The sequence below is a fragment of the Leucoraja erinacea genome, chromosome 1 (genome assembly GCF_028641065.1).
Source record: "Leucoraja erinacea ecotype New England chromosome 1, Leri_hhj_1, whole genome shotgun sequence".
NCBI lineage: Eukaryota > Metazoa > Chordata > Chondrichthyes > Rajiformes > Rajidae > Leucoraja > Leucoraja erinaceus.
In genome coordinates this window covers 137,359,695-137,381,691 of record NC_073377.1, presented here as the reverse complement: position 1 = coordinate 137,381,691, position 21,997 = coordinate 137,359,695, and the positions used below count along the sequence as shown (strand labels likewise).

General features: G+C 46.5%; 1 protein-coding gene across 1 annotated transcript in view; it reads left to right on the top strand.

Moving 5' to 3' along the window:
- Window positions 1-21,997, top strand: part of abcg2a (ATP-binding cassette, sub-family G (WHITE), member 2a) — a 138,524-nt gene that overhangs the window by 108,441 nt on the left and 8,086 nt on the right. The window contains exons 12-14 of the mRNA XM_055635188.1: window positions 3,139-3,228; window positions 5,947-6,071; window positions 16,107-16,261. Of these exons, the coding sequence (XP_055491163.1) occupies window positions 3,139-3,228; window positions 5,947-6,071; window positions 16,107-16,261 (370 nt within the window). The remainder of the gene's footprint in view (window positions 1-3,138; window positions 3,229-5,946; window positions 6,072-16,106; window positions 16,262-21,997) is intronic.

Genomic DNA, 21,997 nt, shown 5'->3' with positions numbered 1-21,997 from the left:
CTCTCCCCCCCTCTCTCCCCCCTTCTCCCCCCCCCTTCTCTCCCCCCCATTCTCTCCCCCCCTTCTCTCCCCCCTCTCTCCCCCCCCTTCTCCCCCCCCCCACCCTTCTCTCCCCCCCCCTTCTCCCCCCCCCCTTCTCTCCCCCCCCTTCTCTCCCCCCCTTCTCCCCCCCCCTCTCTCTCCCCCCCCCCTTCTTCTCTCCCCCCCCTTCTCTCCCCCCCCTTCTCCCCCCTTCCCTCCCCCCCCTTCCCCCCTACCCCCTCTCCCCCTTTCCCTCCCTCTCTTTTCCCCCCCTCCCCCCTCTCCCCCCTCCCCCCCCTCCCCCCCCCTCTCTCCCCCTCTCTCCCCTTCTCTTTCCTTCTCTTTCCTTCTCTCCCCTTCTCCCCCCCACTCCCCCGTGCTCTCTCAAGGACATACGGTGCTCTGTGTGCGTGTGTGCTTACCTTCCTCTTCATCGCACAGCCAGCGCTCCCCAGCTGTCCCTGGCCCCCACCTTGTGTGCGTGCGTGTGTGCGTGTGTGCGTGTGTGTGTGAGTGTGTGTCTGTCGTGTGCGCGTGTGCGTGTGTGTGCGTGTGCGTGTGTGTGCGTGTGCGTGTGTGTGCGTGTGTGTGTGCGTGTGTGTGCGTGTGTGTGCGCGCGCGCACGTCCTTCAATCTCCCATTCACAGTAGTTCCATGTTATCCAGGAGATTTTCTTGAAAGATCACAGCAGGATTGTGATCAGTTGGGCAGAAGGGCTGAGCAATAGTTAATGGAGATAAGTGCGAGATTTTGCATTTCAGGGAGGCCCACTAGGGCAGGACCTTCTCATGGGGAGTGTTGTAGAGCAGAAGGATCTAGGAGAGCTGGTGCGTAGTTTTTGTAGGTGGCGAGACAGGTAGATAGGGTGATCAAGAAGGCTTTGGCTACATTGGTCTTTGTCATTCAGGATATTCAGTATAGCCCCTGCCTCAACTACCTCCTCTGGCAGCTCGTTCCATACACCCACCACCATTTGTATGAAAAAATAACCCCTCAGATTCCTATTAAATCTTTTCCCCTTCACCTTAAACCTATGTCCTCTGGTCCTCGATTCCCCTACTCTGGGCAAGAGATTCTCTCATCATTTTATACACCTTCACATTAACAATTCTTCAGCAGGTTGTTGATATTTATTGAAAATTTACTGTGACCCTGCGATGTGGAATTTAAATTAATTAAAAAAGCGGCGAAGGCACAGCAAATAAATCTGCTGCCTCACAGTGCCAGAGACCAGAGTTCGATCCTGATCTCGAGTGCTGTCTGTGTGGAGTTTGCCTGTTCTCCCTGTGACCGTGTGGATTTTCTCCGGGTGCCTCAGTTTAGTTGGGATGTCATGTCACAGTTTTGCCCACTAATCCCGTATTTGGGACCTTATCAAATTCTTTCTGAAAGTCCAGTTACACTACATCCACTGGCTCTCCTTTGTCCATTTTCCTAGTTACATCCTCAAAAATCCAATAACAAGTTTTTGCTTATCTCTACAGCATCAGCTATTTTTTTCAATCTTGGCTTCTTTATGGCCCTGAAGGAAACACAGGTTATTACGCAGGTTTCCATCTTAATGTCTTTATTAAAAATACATTATTGTGTCCTCCATATTGTGTTCCATATAATTTGCAAAGTCATTCATACTTGGCACCGAGCCATTCTTTTGTTCCACTAGACCATGCGTTTTTTATCAAAAGTTTCCATTAGTAAGAAGAATGACTCCATGTTGTATTTTGTCAATTCTGTTAGATTTGGCGGTATTAACTCTTTCACCTGAACTAGAGGGAGAGGTTGTGCTGGCTATGACTTTGGAGAGGGTGCCGCAGAATACTCAGATTCAATTTTAATTGTCATTGTCAGTGTACAGTACAGAGACAACGGAATGCATTGCCAGGATTCTGAGATTGCCAGAATACTGCATTGCCAGAATACTGCCAGGATTCGGGAGTACTAGCCCCAAGGGGGGGCACAGACTTGGATTGTTGTTTCGGGAACGCCAAAGTATACACAATTACACAAGGCACAGGTAGGGTGGACAGCCAGGACCCTTTCCTCCAGCATGAAAAAAAATCAAGTTCTCGAGGGCATAACTTTGAGGAGAAAAGAAATGTGTCTACTGAGTTGATTTCACAGAGAGTGAATGCCCGGCAATGCGTTCCAGGCACCCATCACTCTCTGTGTGTAAAAACAAAACATCATAATCATAACTCCTTAAATTGATATTTCCACTCAGGGAAAAGGCTTCTGACTGCCACCCTATCTCCAAAGGTTAGTCTGTTTCGAGCCTCTGGTGACTTCATGTTTCTTGTGAGCGAGTATGGTTTTAGTTGCTGGGTCTATAATATCCTCTGCCATTGTCTAGTTTAGTTTAGTTTAGAGACACAGCGCAGAAACAGGCCCTTCAGCCCACTGGGCCTGCGCCACCCAGCGATCACTGCGCACGCTATTTCCACCCTACACACTTTACAGAAGCCAATTAGCCTTCGAACTCGCTCGTCTTTGGGAGTGTGGGAGGAAACCGGAGCACCCGGAGAAAGCCCACGCAGGTCACGGGGAGAAGGTACATACTCTGTACAGACACAGCACCCATAGTCGGGATGGAATCCGGGTCTCTGTCGCCGTGAGGCTGAAGCTCTTCCGCTGCGCCACCGTGCTCCCCTCCTTTAAGATGTTTACTCAGTCATTGGTGTCAGATTTTGTCTGGCCATGCTGAGGTGAAGCACCTTGGAACGTTTCATGATGTTAAATGGGGACGGCGCAGCGGGTGGAGCCACTACCTCACAGCACCAGAGACCCGGGTTCAATCCTGACCTTGAGGGGGGTGTTGTCAGTGTGGACATTGCACATTCTCCCAGTGACCACGTGGGTTTCCTCCGGGTGCTCTGGTTTCGTGCCGGTTTGTAGATTAATTGGCCCTCTGTAAATTGTCCCTCGTGTGCAGGGAGTGGATGACATTGAAGTAAAGTGTACGGGGTGATCGATGGTCGGCGCAGACTCGGTGGGCTAGAAGGGCCTGTATCTCTACGCGAAACTAAACTAAATGTGTTGAAGGCGCAGTATAACTGGTTGTTGTCAATGTTGATGGCCAGTATGGTATAAAATCGTATGATAACTTCTGTTTCATTTCAGAGTAGGTGCAATGTTTTTTCTGACTACGAACCAGTGCTTCACCAGCATCTCAGTAATTGAATTATTTCTCACAGAAAAGAAGATTTTCATGTGAGTAGCAGTTGATTAATTTTACTACACCCACTGCTCACTGTGTACCGAGAACACACTTGCCCCTTTAAACTTCCCCCATCTTTCCATAAACCTCTGTCCTTTAGCCTTGGACATTTCCTTCTACTGTTTTCTACTCATCATTTTAAATATACAATAGACAATAGGTGCAGGAGTAGGCCATTCGGCCCTTCGAGCCAGCACCAGCATTCACTGTGATCATGGTTGATCATCCACAATCAGTACCCCGTTCCTGCCTTCTCCCCATAATCCCATGACTCCGCTATCTTTAAGAGCTCTATCTAACTCTCTCTTGAAAGTATCGAGAGAATTGGCTTCCACTGCCTTCTGAAACAGAGAATTCCACATATTCACAATTCTCTGGGTGAAAAAGTTTTTCCTCATCTCCATTCTAAATGGCCTATCCCTTATTCTTAAACTGTGGGCCCTGGTTCTTGACCCCCAACATCGGGAACATATTTCTTGCCTCTAGCATGTCCAATCCCTTAATAATCCTTAAGATTCCCTCTCATCCTTCTAAATTCCAGAGTATACAAGGTCAGCCGCTCCATTCTATCCACAGTCCCGCCTTCTGCCAGGTCTCCCCTCAACCTTCAACACTCGGAAAAACACAATCCGGGTCTGTCCAACTTCTCCCTGGAGCTAATCCCCTCTAGTCCAGGCAGCATTCAGGTAAACCTCCTCTGCACCCTCTCCAAAGCCTCCACACCCTTCGTGTAATGAGGCGACTATAACTGTACGTAATACTTCAAATTGCGGCCTAACCAAGGAAAAGTTTGGTCTCTCTGCGCCTGTTGGTGGAGGTGGGTGACAGCTTGTTCCATACAGGCACCTGGCTGTACATGAAAACGTTGTCCACCTTACCTTCAACCTATGCCCTCTAATTCTTAATTCTCCTACGCTGGGTAAAAGAATCTGTGCATTCACCCTATCTATTCCTTTCACAATCGTGTACACCTCTATAAGATCATCCAATCTTATCATTTCTTGATTAGAACGGGTGTCGAGGGTTATAGGGAGAAGGCAGGAAAATGGGATTAGGAGGCAGAGATCAGCCATGATTGAATGGTGAAGTACTCGATGGGCCGAAGGGCCTAATTCTACTCCTACTCCAATCTGTGCACATCCCCAATCCTTTCCACTCGTCACTTTAGTTTCATGTTTCATGTATTTTGTGTTTTTATGACGGTTGGCTGATCAATTTCCCTCCTGGGATAAATAAAGTATCGTATCGTATCGTATCGTATAACTTGTGAACACTTCATCCTCCTGCCCTCCAAGAAATAAAGCCCTAGCCTGCCCAAGCTCTCCCTGTAGCTCAGGCCCCGTGAGTCCTGGCTTACCAGCATCGCCCCCGTGGCAGGGTGACCAAATCTGAACACAATTCTCCCAGAGGAAATTAAAGTGGATAGAACGATGACTTTCAAAAGATATTTGGACAGAATATAGACAGGATTTATTTAGAGGGATACGAACCAAATGCAGGGAAATCAAGGACAAGACCAGAATGCCAACTTGGTCAGCATGGGCAAGATGGGCCGAAGGGCCTGTTTACACGTTGTGTAGCTCTGTAACTCCATCACTTTGGCAGAACCAAAGGTCGGAAAGTCTGTTGAATGCTGCCGTAGCGTCGTTCAGCATGGAAACAGGCCCTACAGCACAACTTGTCAATGCCATCAAGACTCAGCTAGTTGCCTACCTCCTTTGGCAGCTCATTCCATACACCAACCCGCCTCTGTGTAAGAAGGCTGCCCCTTAGGTTCCTATTAAATTTTTCTCCTCTCACCTTAAACCTGTGCCCACCAGTTCTTGATCCTCCTGTGGAACAAGACTCTGTATTCACCCTCTCCCTGCATATCTATAATTGGAATCGTGGAGGAAAAATGGAGGTAGACTTTCACGAGCAACACAATAAATATACTTATTGTCTCAAAACTGAGTGCCTTAAATCAGGGTTGTGCTAGCAACAGATGAAGTTTCAGAATTTAAAATTAAAACATATGCAACTATTTCCTTGGAAGGCTAAGGAGGTTTGGCATGTCCCCAACATCTCCCACCAACTTCTACAGATGCACCATAGAAAGCATTTTATCCGGATGCATCACAGCCTGTTTTGGGAACAGCTCCATCCAAAACCGCAAGAAATTGTAAAGAATTGTGGACGCAGCCCAGACCATCACACAAACCAACCTCCCTTCCATTGCTTCCATTTATACCTCACGCTGCCTCGGCAAGACCAGCAGCATAATCAAGGACGAGTCTCACCCTGGTCACTCCCTCTTCTCCCCTCTCCCATCAGGCAAGAGGTACAGAAATGTGAAAACGCACACCTCCAAATTCAGCTGTTTTCAGGCAACTGACACATCCTACCCCAACTAGAGAGTGGTCCTGACCTCCCGTCTACTGTACCTCATTGGAGACCCTCGAACTATCTTTAATCAGACTTTACTGGACTTTATCTTGCATTATTATCTTGCAGTTATTCCCTTTATCATGTATCTGTACACTGTGGACAGCTTGATTGTAATCTTCTTTAGTCCTTTTGCTGACTGGATAGCACTTAACAAAAAACATTTTCACTGTCCTTGCATGTGACAGTAAACTAAACAAAATATTTAATGGAGCGGTCTGCATATATTGCAAATATATTTTAAAAAATGTGATAGTTGATCATAGTTCTGTTATTTTTAATTGCAGCCATGAGTATATCAGTGGATACTACATGATAATTTCCTACTTCCTGGCAAAGTTATTTGTTGATCTGATACCCATGAGGGCAGTCCCGTCCATCATATTCACAGTCATCATCTACTTTATGATAGGTAAGCAAAAAAAAAAAATAATCGCCTTCAATCTTGAGCCCCCTAATCCATATTTATTTGAATATCCTGAAGTGAAAATTGCAAACTGGTAAGGCTTTGAGAGACAACATAATTTGATTTGTCTTAAGACAAGAATTATAGCACAGAAGGCAGACACAAAATGCTGGAATAACTCAGCGGGACAGGCAGCATCTCTGGAGAGAAGGAATGGGTGACGTTTCAGACACAGAATCAGGCCCTTCTGCCCACCTTGTCCATGCCAACCAAGTCAGCATATTGGGCTCATCCCTTTTGTCTGCATTGTCCCACATCTCTCTAAGGCCTTATAATCCATTCATCTATTTAAAAGTCATAATTGTATCCAATTCCACTGCTTCCTCTGCCAGCTCATTTCAGATACGGACTATGAGTGGAAAAGAATTACCCTTGAGGTCCCTCTTAAATCTCCCCATTTTCACTTTAACCCCGTGCCCTCTAGTTTTAGAATCCTCTATCCTGGGGAAAAAAGACTGTGAGCTTTCACTTTATCCATGCCCCTCGTGACCTTGTACACCTCAATAAGGTCACCCCTCAGCCCCTACGCTCCAAGTCCTAGTCTAACCCCACTCTCCCTGTAAGTCAAGCCCACAAGCCCAGGTAACATCCTGGTGAATCTCCTCTGCACCCTTTCCAAATGAATGACATCCTTCCTGTAGCTGGGCGACCAGAACTACACACAGTGTGGTCTCCAAGTGTGGTCTCACCAACGACTTTTACAGCTGCATCGTGAGGCCCCAGCCCTTGTACTCAGTGCCCTTCCCAATGAAGGCAAATACCTTCTTCACCACCCTGTCCACCTGACTCGCCACCTTCAGGGAACTGTGCACCTGTACTCCCACATCTCTCTGTCCTGCAACACTCGTCAGCATTCCACCAACTACGGTGTAAAAGACTCTCCGAGTCATGATTCTTTGAAGAACATGAAGTGAAAATAGCAATAGTAGATATTTCATCACATTAAACAGTCATGGAGTTACTGTGTGTAAACAGGCCCTTTAGCCTACCTGGTCCTTGCAGAATAAGTTGGCATACTGGGCTAGTCCCACCTGCATACATTTGGCCCACATCCCTCTAATCCCTATCCATGGACCTGTCCAAATGTCACATCCACTTCAAAAGCTTCCTCTGGCAGCCTGTTCCAGATACAGACTATTCTCCGAGTGTAAAAAGCAATGTGTGCGTCCGTAGTGGCAACTGCGGAGGGTCAAGGCCCCATACACGGGTGCACAAAAGGAGGAAGTCTGACTGAACTTTATTGCCTTCCATCACAGTGATCACTGTGGTGGATATTTATGTTACGTTCTATCGTTCTTTTAATTGTATGGCTGCACGGTAACTCAAATATCACTGTAAATTAATTGGTGCATGTGACAATAAATGTGAATCTGAAGTTGGATTTGAAATTGAGACAATTTAGTGATGGTGTCGCGCTGAGTGAAGGAAGGTGGAAGTCTGGGTAAGTGGCAAGATTACCAGGCCCAAGTTGGCCATCGTCTGTTGGAATGAAAGTACAAGTATGAGGGGATGAATGGCCTGGTGCTGTTCCTGCGTCCTTGACATTAAAGTAGTAGCAATCTCAAAAAACTAATATGAGCAATAATTTATTTGCCAATGAGGCAATCAGTGAATTTTTCTGTGATAGATATCTTCTATGCCTTTCATAAATGGAAACAAATGATATATATGTTAAAAATCAATGGTTGACTTTTATGGAAACACAAGAGGCTGCAGATGCTGGAATTTTGAAAAGTGCTGGAGGAACTCAGCGGATCAGGCAGCATCTGCGGCGGGAATGGACTGATGACGTTTTCAGTCGGAACCCTTCTGCTGACTGATGGATTAGAGGGAAGAAAACTGGAAAAGAGAGGTGGGGATGGGACAAAGCCTAGAAAGTGATAGGTGGATGCGGGGAGGGGGTTGGAAGATGGATGGAGATAGTGACAGACTAGAGGTGAAAAAGAGGCACAGGTCCGCCAACCTCTAACTATAGACATTCCTCCTTAGAAAGGAGGTGAGGTGGCATGGTGGCGCAGCGGTAGAGCTGCTGTCTTACAGTGCTTTCAGCACCAAAGACGCGTGTTCGATCCCGATATGGGTGCTTGTCTGTACGGAGTTTGTACGTTCTCCTCGCGACTGCGTGGGTTTTCTCCGAGATCTTCGGTTTCCTCTCACACTCCAAAGACGTACAGGTTTGTAGGTTAATTGGCTTGGTGTAATTGTAAAATTATCCCCAGTGTGTGTAGGATAAGGTCAAAGTGCGGGAATCACTGGTTGGTGCTGACTCGGCGGGCCGAATGGCCTGACTCCGCACTTTACCTCTAAAGCTAAATGAGGAGGAAATTCTTTAGTCAGGGGGTGATGAATGTGTGGAATTCATTGGGGGTCAAGTCAATTGATATTTTTAAGGTGGGGATCGACAGATTAATACAGGTGTCAGGGGTTAATGGGAAAAGGCAGGAGAATGGCGGAATAGACTCAATGGGCCAAATGGCCAAATTCTGCTCCTTACATCTTAAAAATTGTGTCAGAAAAGGAGGGAAGATCTTTATTTTTTTTCAGTGGCTAAAAGACAAAATTATTACATTGACAGTTGTACAAATTCTATTAATTTAAAGTAATAATTGAACTAAAAATGTCTCTCTTGCAGCTGCCACTTGATTTAGCATGCAATAATATCTCTAGTAGTCATTGGTAGGGGAATGGGGGCACATGAGACGGCAGATGCTGGAATATTGACCGCAATACAAATGACTAGAGGAGGAAAGAAGGGTCCCAACCTGAGACAAGGCACAGAGCGCTGGAGTAACTCAGCGGGTCAGGCAGCATCTCTGGAGAACATGGACACAGAGTGCTGGAGTAACTCAGCGGGTCAGGCAACATCTCTGGAGAACATGAACACAGAGTGCTGGAGTAACTCAGCGGGTCAGGCAGCATCTCTGGAGAACATGGACACAGAGTGCTGGAGTAACTCAGCGGGTCAGGCAACATCTCTGGAGAACATGGACACAGAGTGCTGGAGTAACTCAGCGGGTCAGGCAACATCTCAGGAGAACATGGACACAGAGTGCTGGAGTAACTCAGCGGGTCAGGCAGCATCTCTGGAGAACATGGCTAGGTGATGTGTTCCCAACCCAACATGGACCTTGTCCATTTCCCTCCACGGAAGCTGCATTCTGTCCTGCACGTTGGTATGGGAATATAGCCCTGATTTTACTTCGGAGTCACGTGAGTGACTACGTGAAGAACCCCGCCAGGACGCATGCGTGTCATATCGCTACACGCATTGCGAAACGTCAGACGCGGTGGAAGGACGTTCCCCCTCAGCGGCAGTTTAAAAGCCGCTAATTGCAGGTAAGCGTTTACTCTGCGGTCTTTTTTGTTCCCATTTCCAACTACAGGTAGGAAAATGGAGAAAACAAAGAAGACAAGGGCTGCGACAAAGCTGGTGAGGGAGGACCGCGGAGTAGCGGGCAGCCAGCAGCAGCCGGCGGCACTTGGATCACCCGTAGTGGGATCAGCTGTGCCCGATGTCGCCACCGCACCGGCCAAATTCACGCGGCAAGGCGGCAAGGCTAGACACAAAACTAACAAGGTCGTGGACTCAGAGGAGTCCGACTTTGAACCACCGCGGGTGGCCAGCGACCAAGAGCGCTAGACCCAAATGGAGCGGTGTATGGAGCATTTGCTCCAACGTGACAGACTCCGGGATATGGAGTCGGGTCACTGTGGGCCCTATGACAAACCCACAGCAGTACCTTTTCAAGGGCTGCACAGTGTTTCCACCTCATCGGAGGGGAGCACTGCGGGTCAGTGCTGGGCTGACCTGGAAGAGGGGGCCACAGAAGAAAAGACAAGTGTGCATGGGGTGCAGGAAAAAGAGAACTTACTGGACATGGTGGCCAATTTTATACAGCCAGTACAGACTGGGAAAAATCTGGAGCCAGAGCTTGCTGCCAGTATAGACTACATGTCTCTAAACCAGTTACAAGAGCAGGCTGTACTGGACACCACAGGAAGACACCTGGCATCGGGCAATTGCATATCTCTGAACGTTCCAATAGTTAACTACTGTATATGGAAACACATTGGAACAGGAGTCAGGAGCATAGATGTAAAATTGCAAAAAGTACTGAAAGTACTGACCGCAGGGATAACAGCATTTGCCCGTACAGTGGACGACAGGGAAATGTCCCAGGATCAACAAGATGCGCTGGCACTATTCTGTAACACCCAGCATGAAATAAATAACATCAGGAAAAGTGCCATACAACCCACACTGAACCCAAAATTCGCGGGACTGTGCAAACCTGGGGCCACAAAACCACCCATACTCTTGTACGGAGGCAACCTATCGAAGCAGGTAAAAGAGCTCGATGAGGAAGCCAAAACCTTGGGGTTAATAAAAGGAACACCAACAAAAACCCACTACAGCCAAAGACAGCATCCCTACGCACCCACCAGCAGAACTGGTGAAAGCTCGAAGGCACGGTATTTCAAACATGAGTCTTTTTTAGGCCATGGCCCAGGCCGGCCTTCTTGGAAGATGCGGGGAACCCCAACGCTAACCAAACCGAAAAACCAGGCACCAGTGCAACAACAACAGCGGAAAAACAACAAAAAGAAGTAAACCTGCCACTGGTAACAATGGACGTAGGTGGGTCTGGTTCCCTAAAAAATATGGAGAGCATGGAGGTTGGGGGGAGACTACACTGGTTTTTGAATGCCTGGAGCATATTAACAACTGATACTTACATCTTAAGCTATATCCAAGGATATACAATAGAGTTTATACACAAGTACAGCCCTCCAGTTCAACATATACTGAATCGAGTGTTCGTGCTCCCTGATAAAGGAAAATCAGAGGCACAAGCTGAACTGGAGCGGCTCTACATAAAAGGTGTAATTGAGATAACACATCACGAACCGTTAGAATTCGTGTCCAATTTTTTTTACCAAAATCAAAAAAGATGGTGGTTGTCGCATTATTATCGATCTAACAAAATTGAATACATTTGTACAATATATTCACTTTAAAATGGAAACCTTTGTTACTGCTAAACAATTAATTTCCAAAGGTTACTTCATGGCCAGCATCGATTTAAAAGATGCTTACTCTACAGTGCCTATATGAGGTGACCACAGATGTTATTTAAAATTCAACTGGATGGGACAAACTGGCAGTATAAAGCACTGCCAAATGGGCTATCATCAGCCCCCAGGCTGTTCACAAAATTTTTAAAACCAGCCCTAGCATTTCTACGTAAATGTAAACACATGGTTATGGCATATTTAGATGACATACTCATTGTGGGCAAAACTTTGGAATTGGCCATACAGACTGTAACAGCCACAAAACAGCTATTTGAAAAACTGGGATTTATCATCCATCCAGTTAAATCTAAACTAACGCCGTCCACCACTATGGATTATTTGGGGTTCACCATTGACTCAGTTCACATGATGGTGACACTACCTAAGAGAAGGCTAGAGATTTAATAGATGCTTGCAGTAACCTCATTGACATCAGAAAACCATCCATCAGATTGGTAGCAAAAGTAATTAGTAAAATAGTGGCTGCTTTCCCAGCCACACAATTTGGACCTCTACATTACCAAAACTACAAGCAAAAATACAAGCGCTCAAAATTAATGCAGGTCACGTTGACAGACCTATGAGACTACCAATCCAAGCCAAAACAGAACTAATATGGTGGATAGACAACATTTGGTTTTGTTCAAACCCAATCATTGTCAGTAACCCTTCCATGGTACTACAATCTGATGCCAGTGCACTTGGGTGGGGAGCCACCAATACCATCACCAGCTGTGGAGGGAGATGGACTGCACAGGAGGCATCTTTCTTACTCACACTGGGCATAAACTACTTGGAAATGTTGGGTGCATTCCATGGCCTAAAATCATATTGTACTGGGTCATATCACCAGCATGTTCGACTACAAATAGACAATACCACCGTGGTAGCATACATTAACCACATGGGTGGAAACAAATCGATATCATGTGACAACCTGGCTAACTCAATTTGGCAATGGTGCATCCAAAGAGATATTTGGCTATCAGCCACTTACCTACCAGGGAGACTAAATTTAGTGGCAGACACCAGTTCACGCAAATTTAATGAAAACACCGAATGGATGTTGAACAAAATAGTATTTGCTGATATTACAGCAAAATATGGAACACCAGATATCGATCTATTCGCATCCAGACTAAACAACCAGACACCAAACTATGTTTCATGGGAACCAGACCCTGGGGCAGCAGCGACAGATGCATTTTCGCTGCATTGGGGGAAATTGTTTATTTACGCATTCCCTCCTTTCTGCCTCATCAGTCGGGTATTAAGCAAAATACAACAAGACTCTGCGTCTAGTATTTTGGTAGTATCCGATTGGCCTACACAACCATGGTTCCCAGTGGTACAAAACATGGTGTTAGAACCATGTATTACCATCCCACATAGACCAGACTTATTGCTACATCCCGTAACAGGGGATAGCCACCCATGCCATAAATATTTGAACCTATTAATTTGTAGAGTTTAAAAATACCACTTCTACAACTGGGACTAACGGACCGAACAGCGAACATGATCTCGGCGGCCCAAAGACAATCGACTAAAAAACAGCATCTGGTCTACATCAGGAAGTGGGAAATGTACTGCCATAAAAACAACATCACCAACAGAAACATGAACATCCCGTCTGTTCTGGAATATCTGGCAGGCCTCCACTATGATGAGGGGCTCAGTTACAGTGCCATCAACAGCGCCAGAAGTGCCCTGTCGACTTACCTATGGCAAGGGACAGAGCGTGACTCTGTAGGGATTCACCCACTGGTAACAAAGCTCATGAGGGGAATTTTTAAGACTAATCCCCCAAAAACCAGGTACTCCCAAATTTGGGATGTAAGCATTGTCCTGAAGATGCTCAGAAACTGGTCTCCAGCATCAGCTCTGTCTCTACACAGACTGACTTTAAAAACAGTCATGTTAATGGCATTAGTCACGGCACAGAGGGTACAGTCACTGCATCAACTCAGACTGGACAACATGACTTCCTCACCTGACAATATTACGTTCCACATCTACGAGCTAGTAAAGCAGAACAGACAGGGATCAGCAGGCCTCAGCGGGTCAGGCAACATCTCTGGAGAACATGGCTAGCTGATGTTTTCCCAACCCAACATGGACCTTGTCAATTTCCCTCCACGGAAGCTGCATTCTGTTCTGCACGTTGGTATGGGAATATAGCCCTGATTAGTGCGGGTGTCAAGGGTTTCAGGGAAAAGGCAGGAAAATGGGGATAAGAAGGAACGATAGATCAGCCAATGGCGTAGACTTGATGGGCCGAGTGGCCAGATCTGCTCCTAGAACTTATTGACATAGCAGAGTGCAACAAATGGTAATCAGGTTGTGTATGCTTTGCAAATTGCAAAGAGTCGCCACACAGGGTGCAGACAAAGTTCCAAAGCAAGGTGTAACCGTGCAAAGAAAATCCTTTAGTAGCAATGTTACAAAATTTTGAGATTTAAAAAATCAAGTCTGCAATTTATCCCACCAGATAAAGCATAAAAAGAAGTTTAATTTGACACCTAATTCACTTTCATATCTTCAGTATTAAAAAAGATATGGTCATTTTCATACTCGGAAATTAGCATCTTGTTCCCTATTGCTTTTCCATTGACTTAACACAAAAGCTGTCATCAAGGACAGTCAAAAGCCCATAACTTTCTTAAAATTTAAGAGAACTGAAAGAAATGTTCAGTTATTATAGATTGAAGCATTCTGAAACAAATATGAAACAATCTTACTTGGATGACCTGAAATTAAAGCATATAATTAGTTAGTTCCCCAATTGTAGCTAATTACAAAATTCAATTACTAGATCAGATTCAGATTCAAGATTCAGATTCAATTTTAATTGTCATTGTCAGTGTACAGTACAGAGACAACGAAATGCATTTAGCATCTCCCTTGAAGAGCGACATAGCAAACGATTTGAATAAAAAAAAAAAAATAATAAGTGTCCGGGGGGGGGTGATTGGCAGTCACCGAGGTACGTTGTTTAGTAGAGTGACAGCGGCCGGAAAGAAGCTGTTCCTCGACCTGCTGGTTCGGCAACGGAGAGACCTGTAGCGCCTCCCGGATGGTAGGAGGGTAAACAGTCCATGGTTAGGGTGAGAGCAGTCCTTGGCGATGCTGAGCGCCCTCCGCAGACAGCGCTTGCTTTGGACAGACTCAATGGAGGGGAGCGTGGAACCGGTGATGCGTTGGGCAATTTTCACCACCCTCTGCAATGCCTTCCGGTCGGAGACAGAGCAGTTGCCATACCATACTGTGATGCAGTTGGTAAGGATGCTCTCGATGGTGCAGCGGTAGAAGTTCACCAGGATCTGAGGAGACAGATGGACCTTCTTCAGTCTCCTCAGGAAGAAGAGACGCTGATGAGCCTTCTTGATCAGAGTAGAGGTATTGTGGGTCCAAGAGAGGTCATCGGAGATGTTGACTCCCAGGAACCTGAAGCTAGAAACACGTTCCACCTCCGTCCCGTTAATGTGGATGGGGGTGTGCGTGCCGCCTCTGGACTTCCTGAAGTCTACAATGAGCTCCTTGGTCTTCTTGGAGTTAAGGGCCAGGTTGTTGTCAGCGCACCATGCTGCTAAGTGCTGGACCTCCTCCCTGTAGGCCAGCTCATCGTTGTTGCTGATGAGGCCAATCACCGTTGTATCATCTGCATACTTGATGATGGTGTTAGTACCATGTACAGGTGTGCAGTCATAGGTGAAGAGGGAGTAGAGGAGGGGGCTTAGCACACAGCCCTGAGGAACGCCGGTGTTCAGGGTGAGGGTTGAAGAGGTGTGCTTGTCTAACCTCACAGACTGGGGTCTGTTGGTTAGAAAGTCCAGTATCCAGTTGCAGAGGGAGGGGTCGATGCCCAGGTTACCGAGTTTGGTGATCAGTTTTGATGGAATAATGGTGTTGAATGCTGAGCTGTAATCGATGAACAGCATTCTTACATAAGTGTCTCTGTTGTCAAGGTGGGAGAGGGCGGAGTGAAGTGCCGTTGAGATGGCATCCTCCGTACTCCTGTTCTTGCGGTAGGCAAACTGATAGGGATCCAGTGTGGGGGGTAGGCAGCTTTTGAGGTGTGCCAGGACCAGCCTCTCGAAGCTATCCATTTATTAAGAAAAGATTAATATTTTTTAATAGCCTAAGTGTTCAAATAACATTCACACAAGAATCACAATATAACATGATTTTTAAATTTCATTGTCATAGATTTATAGGCCAAATGGAAGGAATTTAGTGTTTAATTCCTGTAAATTAATGGCCATTTTAATCATCTTGTGAATGGGTTTTTGAGGAACGCGATCATAAGTAAGGTAGCGGTTGCGGTGAATTTAAACCCCATATCGGCAGGAAAAATACTGCCGGTTCGTATGGGTCCTAAATCACCGTTTCGCAATATAAAATGTGGATTAAAGGCATCTTGAGCACTTTTATACATAAAATAAACGGCTTTCCTTTACCTGTCCCGTACGTGAAATCCGTCCCCGTTCTCGGCGTTGACGACTTTAGATTTTTAAATTACTCCAGCGCTGAACTTGTCGGCCGATTTAAAAAAAAAAAAAAAATTCACAGAACAGCCGTCGGAACTATTCTTCAGCAAAAGCTTGCACTCCGAGAAAATATATCCAGGACAGGTAGGAGAAAAAACGCATTTTAACCCTGCCCCCCTCTCCAAAGGCACCAAAGCCGCGCACTCGGACAGTGGCAGAACTGCAGCGCCGCTGAAGGTAAGTTTTGTAGCATACCTACTTTTAGTTAACTTGATATTTTAGTTGTCATGGAACATTGACCATAAGACATGCAGTAGGAGCACAATGAGACAATTCGGCCCTGGTGTCTAGTTTGCCATCTGATCTATCTTTACCCCATGGCTTATGTGAACTGTTTTGTTTTTTGATTTTCCAGGCTTTAGGTTAGACGCCGGTGCCTTTCTCATTGCGATGTTGACGTTAGTCCAGGTGTCCATCACCGCCACCTCACTGGGACTGGCTGTTGCAACTGGACAGAACATTATTGGCGTAGCAAATCTCATTATTAGCATAATATTTGTTATAATGATCGTAAGTCACATTTACCTTCTTACCTTGCCTACCTTAAAATCCCTACCTTGGCCAGCTCCTTCCACACTAAAACCTACTGATCCTGGCCTCTCCTACGTCTTTAGTTTAAAGTTTAGTTTGTTGTCACGTGTGCCGAGGTACAGTGAAAAGCTCTTTTTGACGCTTGCTATCCAGTCAGCGGAAAGACTATACATGATTACAATCAAGCCGTCCACAGTGTACAGATACAGGCCAGGAGTCATGTGTCTTCTTCTTGCGAATGAAACATAAACCAAAGGAATAGTTAGATCTCAAGGTAGGTGTTGAGCAGCCAGTTTGTTGCCTCTGTTGACGCCAATGTCTGCCAGGCCCTGAGCCCCATTTGGTGGGTGGTAGAGCGGGCACTCAGAGATGACATGGTTGGCTGTCTGTTGTTCTGCTCCGCATTCACAGGCTGGGCTCTGGCGGAGTCCCCATCTCCACACGCTGGCATTGATACGCCCAACTCCAGTACCAAGTCTGTTGAGCTTCACCCATGGTCCTCTGGGGAGGTCAGACCCTGGACAGCTTTTATTTGGTGAAGAGACGTAGCTGTGTAATGGAGATGATGTTGCCTTCCACTCCTATGACCACTTGGTGGCTATCCACCATGTGTGTTTATCTCTCTCACTGTCGATCCAGCCTTGCCTTTGCATGAGTCCTTCAATTCACTCTTTAGCGTAGGTGTATTACTGTCACATGAACCAAGGTACAGTGAAAAGCTTGGTCTGCATGTGGAGTAAATGGATGAAAGATATGGCCCACCGAGTCCACGCCGATCATCGATCTCCTATTAACACTAGTTCTGTTATCCCACTTTCTCATCCACTCCCGACACACTGGGGGGCAATTTACAGAGGCCAATTAACCCACGAACCAGCACGTCGCTGGGATGCGGGAGGAAACCCGGCGCAGCCGGTCACCCACACGGCCACAGGGAGAACGTGCAAACTCCTCATAGATAGCACCAAAGCCAGGTCTCTGGTGCTGTGAGGCAGCAACTCGAGCGCTGCGCCGCATGCTATCCAAGCAAATGAGATAATACTATACATAAATCTAAATGCATTCAAGCCGAACTCCAGTACAACAGGTAGAGCAAAGAGGAAGATACAGAGTGCAGAATATAGTTCTTAGCATTGTAGCGCATCAACTCCAGAGATTCCTTTCCATATGCTCTTAAATTCCTTCTATTTCCTCCTCCTTAAAGGCTACTTAACAATATGTGAAAGTAAAACACATAGTAAATATAAAGTTTGATTCTTTAATGGAAGAGACAGGAGAAATTAAAATAAGGAACAAAGAAATTGGATGATGTATTCAGAAGATGTTTTGCTGCTATCTTCACAACAAAAGAAAGAATGAAGGATGGAACGTAGACAAAAACGCTGGAGAAACTCAGCGGGTGAGGCAGCATCTCTGACGTTTCGGGTCGAGACCCTTCTTCAGACTGATGTTGGGGGGAGAGGTGGGAAAAAGAAAGGAAGATGCGGACACAGTGGGCTGTGGGAGAGCTGGGAAGGGGAGGGGAAGGAGGGAGAAAGCAGGGACTGTCAATGTTCATACCGCTGAGGTGTAAACTACCCAAGCGAAATATGAGGTGCTGTTCCTCCAATTTGCGCTGGGCCTCACTCTGGCAATGGAGGAGGATTGGGAATGGGAGGGGGAGTTGAAGTGCTGAGCCACCGGGAGATCAGGTTAGTTATTGCGAACTGAGCGGAGGTGTTGAGCGAAGCGATCGCCAAGCCTGTGCTTGGTCTCAGCGATGTAGAGCAGTTGGCACCTAGAGCAACGGATGCAATAGATGAGGTTGGAGGAGGCGCAGGTGAACGTGGTGACCTGCACCTGCTCCAACAGAGGAAGGAAAGTGGTGAAGTCTGATGGCAAGTCTGTATCTTCCCCTTTGCTCTACCTATTGGACTTGAGTTTGACACAATTGTATTTATGTATGCTATATCTTATGTCAAGAGTGTTTTGGATTAGTTTAGAGATCACGGTGCAGAAAAACGCCCTTCGGCCTACCGAGTCCGCACCGACCCGCACGTTAACACTATCCTACACGCACTCAGGGTAATTTCTAATTAATACCAAGCCAATTAACCTACAAACCTGTACGTCTTTGGAATGTGTGTGGTAACCGAAGATCTCGGAGAAAACCCACGGAGGTCACGGGGGGGTGGTACAACTCCGTACAGACAGCATCCATAGTCAGGATGGAACGCGGGACTCTTGCGCTGTATATACTGTTAAGGGCCTGTCCCACTTGGGCGTCATTTGCGCGTAATTTACGCAACATCATTTACGCGTCATGATGCACGGTGAGCGCATCGAGCCGCACACGTGATGCGCACATGGTGCGCATTACGTGTGTATGGTACGCGGTGACGCGCAGCGCCCCAGGTTTTTGGGATGTACAAAATGATGCCCAAGCGGGACAGGCCCTTAAGGCAGCAACTACCGCTGCACCACCGTGACTGCCTAGTTTATTGTCATATGTACCAAAACGGAACAATTGCAACTACTTGCCTCCACAGCACAAGTTTGGAAACATAATACTCCATAGATAATGTAATAAACAAAAAGAAGTTCAATAAATAAATGAAACAATATAATGCAAAAAAACAAAGCCCAAAGTACCTCGTGCGACACAGGCACTTTGTAGTTTGTAGTTTAGTTGGAGTTCGTGGTGTTCAACAGCCTGATTGTCATTGGGAAGATGCTGTTGCAGACCTTCTACCTGATGGCAGGAGTCATGGAGTGATACAGTGGAAACAGGCCCGTTGGCCCAATTTGCCCACACTGGCCAACATGTCCCATCTACACTAGTCCCACTTGCCTTCATTTGGTCCATATCCCTCTAAACGTGTCCTATCCATGTACCTGTCTAAATGTTTCTTAAATGTTGGGATAGTCTCAGCCTCAACTACCTCCTCTGACAGCTCATTCCATACACCCACCACCCTTTGTGTAAAAAAGTTACCTCTCAGATTCCTATTAAATCTTTTCCTCTTCATCTTAAACCAATGTCCTCTGGTCTTCGATTCACCTACACTGGGCAACAGACTCTGTGCCGATCTATTCCTCTCATGACTCTATATAAGATCACCTCTCATCCTCCTGAAATAAGAAGCAGACCATGACACAACCAGTCAATATATAGATATAGATATAATTTATTGCCACACAACCAGGGTCGGTGGAAATTTGGGTTGTCAGCAGCAGTACAATAATAAAGAACACACAACCACAATAAAACTGTAACACAAACATCCACCACAGCATTCATCACTGTGGTGGAAGGCACAAAATTTGGCCAGTCCTCCTCCATTTCCCCCCCCGTGGACAGGACCAGAGCCCAGAGTCAGTCCAGGATCGGCTCTTCCTCACCGGAGACCGCGGCTTTAAGATGGTGTAGGCCGATCGGTCGAGATTTATAGACTCCGCCACAGCCAGAAGCACCGTAGACTGCAGGGCCGGCGGTCGAAGCTCCCCTCCAGGGGTGATGGTGGGTCCATGCCGGACCCGCGGTAGAAGTTGGCCGCAGGCTGGCAGTGATGGCTTCTTCTTCCCCCGGGTCCCCTACGTGGGATCCCGGGCTGTAGATGCCGCGCCAGCGAAATGGAGCGCTCCCCTCCAGCGAGGGCTCACCCGCTCCACAACGAGAGTCCACGCTGCGCCCCCGGGTGCGTCTCCGGGAAAGGCCGCGCTGATCCTCCATGTTAGGAGGCGACCTGAAAAAAACTCGCCTCTCCATGGAGGAGGCGACCGAAGCGGTTTCCCCCTTACCCCCCCACACCACCCCCCACACAAAACACACAAAGGAACATTAAAATACATACTTTAAAACATACTAAAAAATAAAAAAGGTTTTGAGCAGGAGGAAAAAAAGGTTGAAAACACTGACGCGCTGCTGACATGGCTGCTGCCAGAGCAGCGCCCCCTACATGACAACAGATGTGTTCTCCACTGTGCACCTGCAGAAGTTTAAGAGCGTCTGCAAAACAAAAGCTTTTCACTGTACCTCGGTACACGGGACAATAATAAGCCTAAACCTAAAAATCCAGTTAAGTGAGAAAATGAATATTATCAATAGTAGTAAAAAGAAAAAAAGGAAAATGGGAAAAATTCAGGAAGTAACAGACCTTTCACCTATGGAAGTAAAACTTGATTTGATCTCAATCACAACGGTAATGTGATTTTTCACATGTATCCCCACCAATGCATGAATACAGGGTAGAGCAGTAGAACGTCCTTTATGGCCAGGGTCCGGAGGACAAGGAGCACCGCCACTCCACCTAGGGTCCATAGTGGAAGGAGCGGCTCTGCTGTCAGCGACCGGAGGGCTGGTGACAGGATCTAGGGAGTGGGTAAGGCCGAAGATGTTCTGGTTGGGTTGCTCCTAGGCCTGGCCAAGCTGGCCATCCGTGAGTCACCGCGCCAGGCGGAAGAGGGCTTTGGTAAAGGGGCAAGCCAGATGCTGGCCCCTTTACCAGTGTTACGTCCGCGCCCGGGTGCTGTTAGGAATGGACATCGTTGTACAGTAATTATTTAGTATATTTGTAACATCGTTGTGTAGAAATTTAGTGTCTGAATAATTTGGTGATTTTGCAATATGGTGGTCGGTGTGTCACCATGGTTTGTTTTGTATCGTGATTGTAATTAAATAAATTATTTTTGATACAAAAAAAACAAAAATGCATAAGTACAATATATTTTCACCAGCGTATAAACTTAATGGTGAAAGTTGTCCTGTGTGGAACAGGCAAGTTTTGGGAATATTGATGCAATATTAATGCAGCTCAGTAACTTTTTAAATGAATTTTGGAATGTTTCCCAGGAATAATTAGTTATTTAAAATGAATAATTTTCAAATCACATTTTTAGGGCATTTTTGTTTGTTTTTTTTAATGGCGAAATCGCTAATATGGTCATAATGTATCACCATCTTTTGCTCTGAGAATGTGTTATACAACGGCTTCTTGAACGGCGGCATTCCTTTTATAGAATACAGCATGGAAAAAGGCCCTTCAGCCCACCTTGTCCATGTTGATCAAGTTGGCATATTGGGCTAGCCCCATTTGCCTGCATTTGGCCAACAGGCCTTTAAGCACTTCCTATCCATATATCTGTCCAAATGTCTTCTGGAAGTCGTAATTGTAACCGCGTGTACAGCTTCCTCTGGCAGCTTGTTCCAGATACGACTACCCTCTGAATAAAAAAAGTTTCCCCTCTTAAATGTCTCCCCTCGCACCTGAAGCCTGTGCCCTCTAGTTTTAGAATGCTCTACTCTGCGAAAAAGACTATGACACTTTATCCATGCCCCTCGTGATCTTGTCCACCAATAAGGTTACCCCTCATTCTCTGCAGATTATAGTCCCAGCCTGTCCTGCCTCCACCTATAACACAAGTCTGCAAGCTCAGAAAGCGTCCTGGTTCATCTTTTCTGCACCTTTCCCAAATTAGTGACACCCTTCCTTTAGCTGGGCGACCAGGACTGCTCACAAGCTTTGCTTAAGGTGCTCCGACAATCCTGTTGGGAACAGAGATCCAAGGTCCGGTGGCGCAGCGGTAGAGTTGCTGCCTTACAGTGCCAGAGATCCAGGTTCGATCTTGACTATGGGTGCTATCTGTACGGAGTTTGCACGTTCTCCCTGTGATCATGCGGGGTTTTCTCCGGGTGCTGCAGTTCCCTCCCACACACCAAAGACGTGCAGGTTCGTA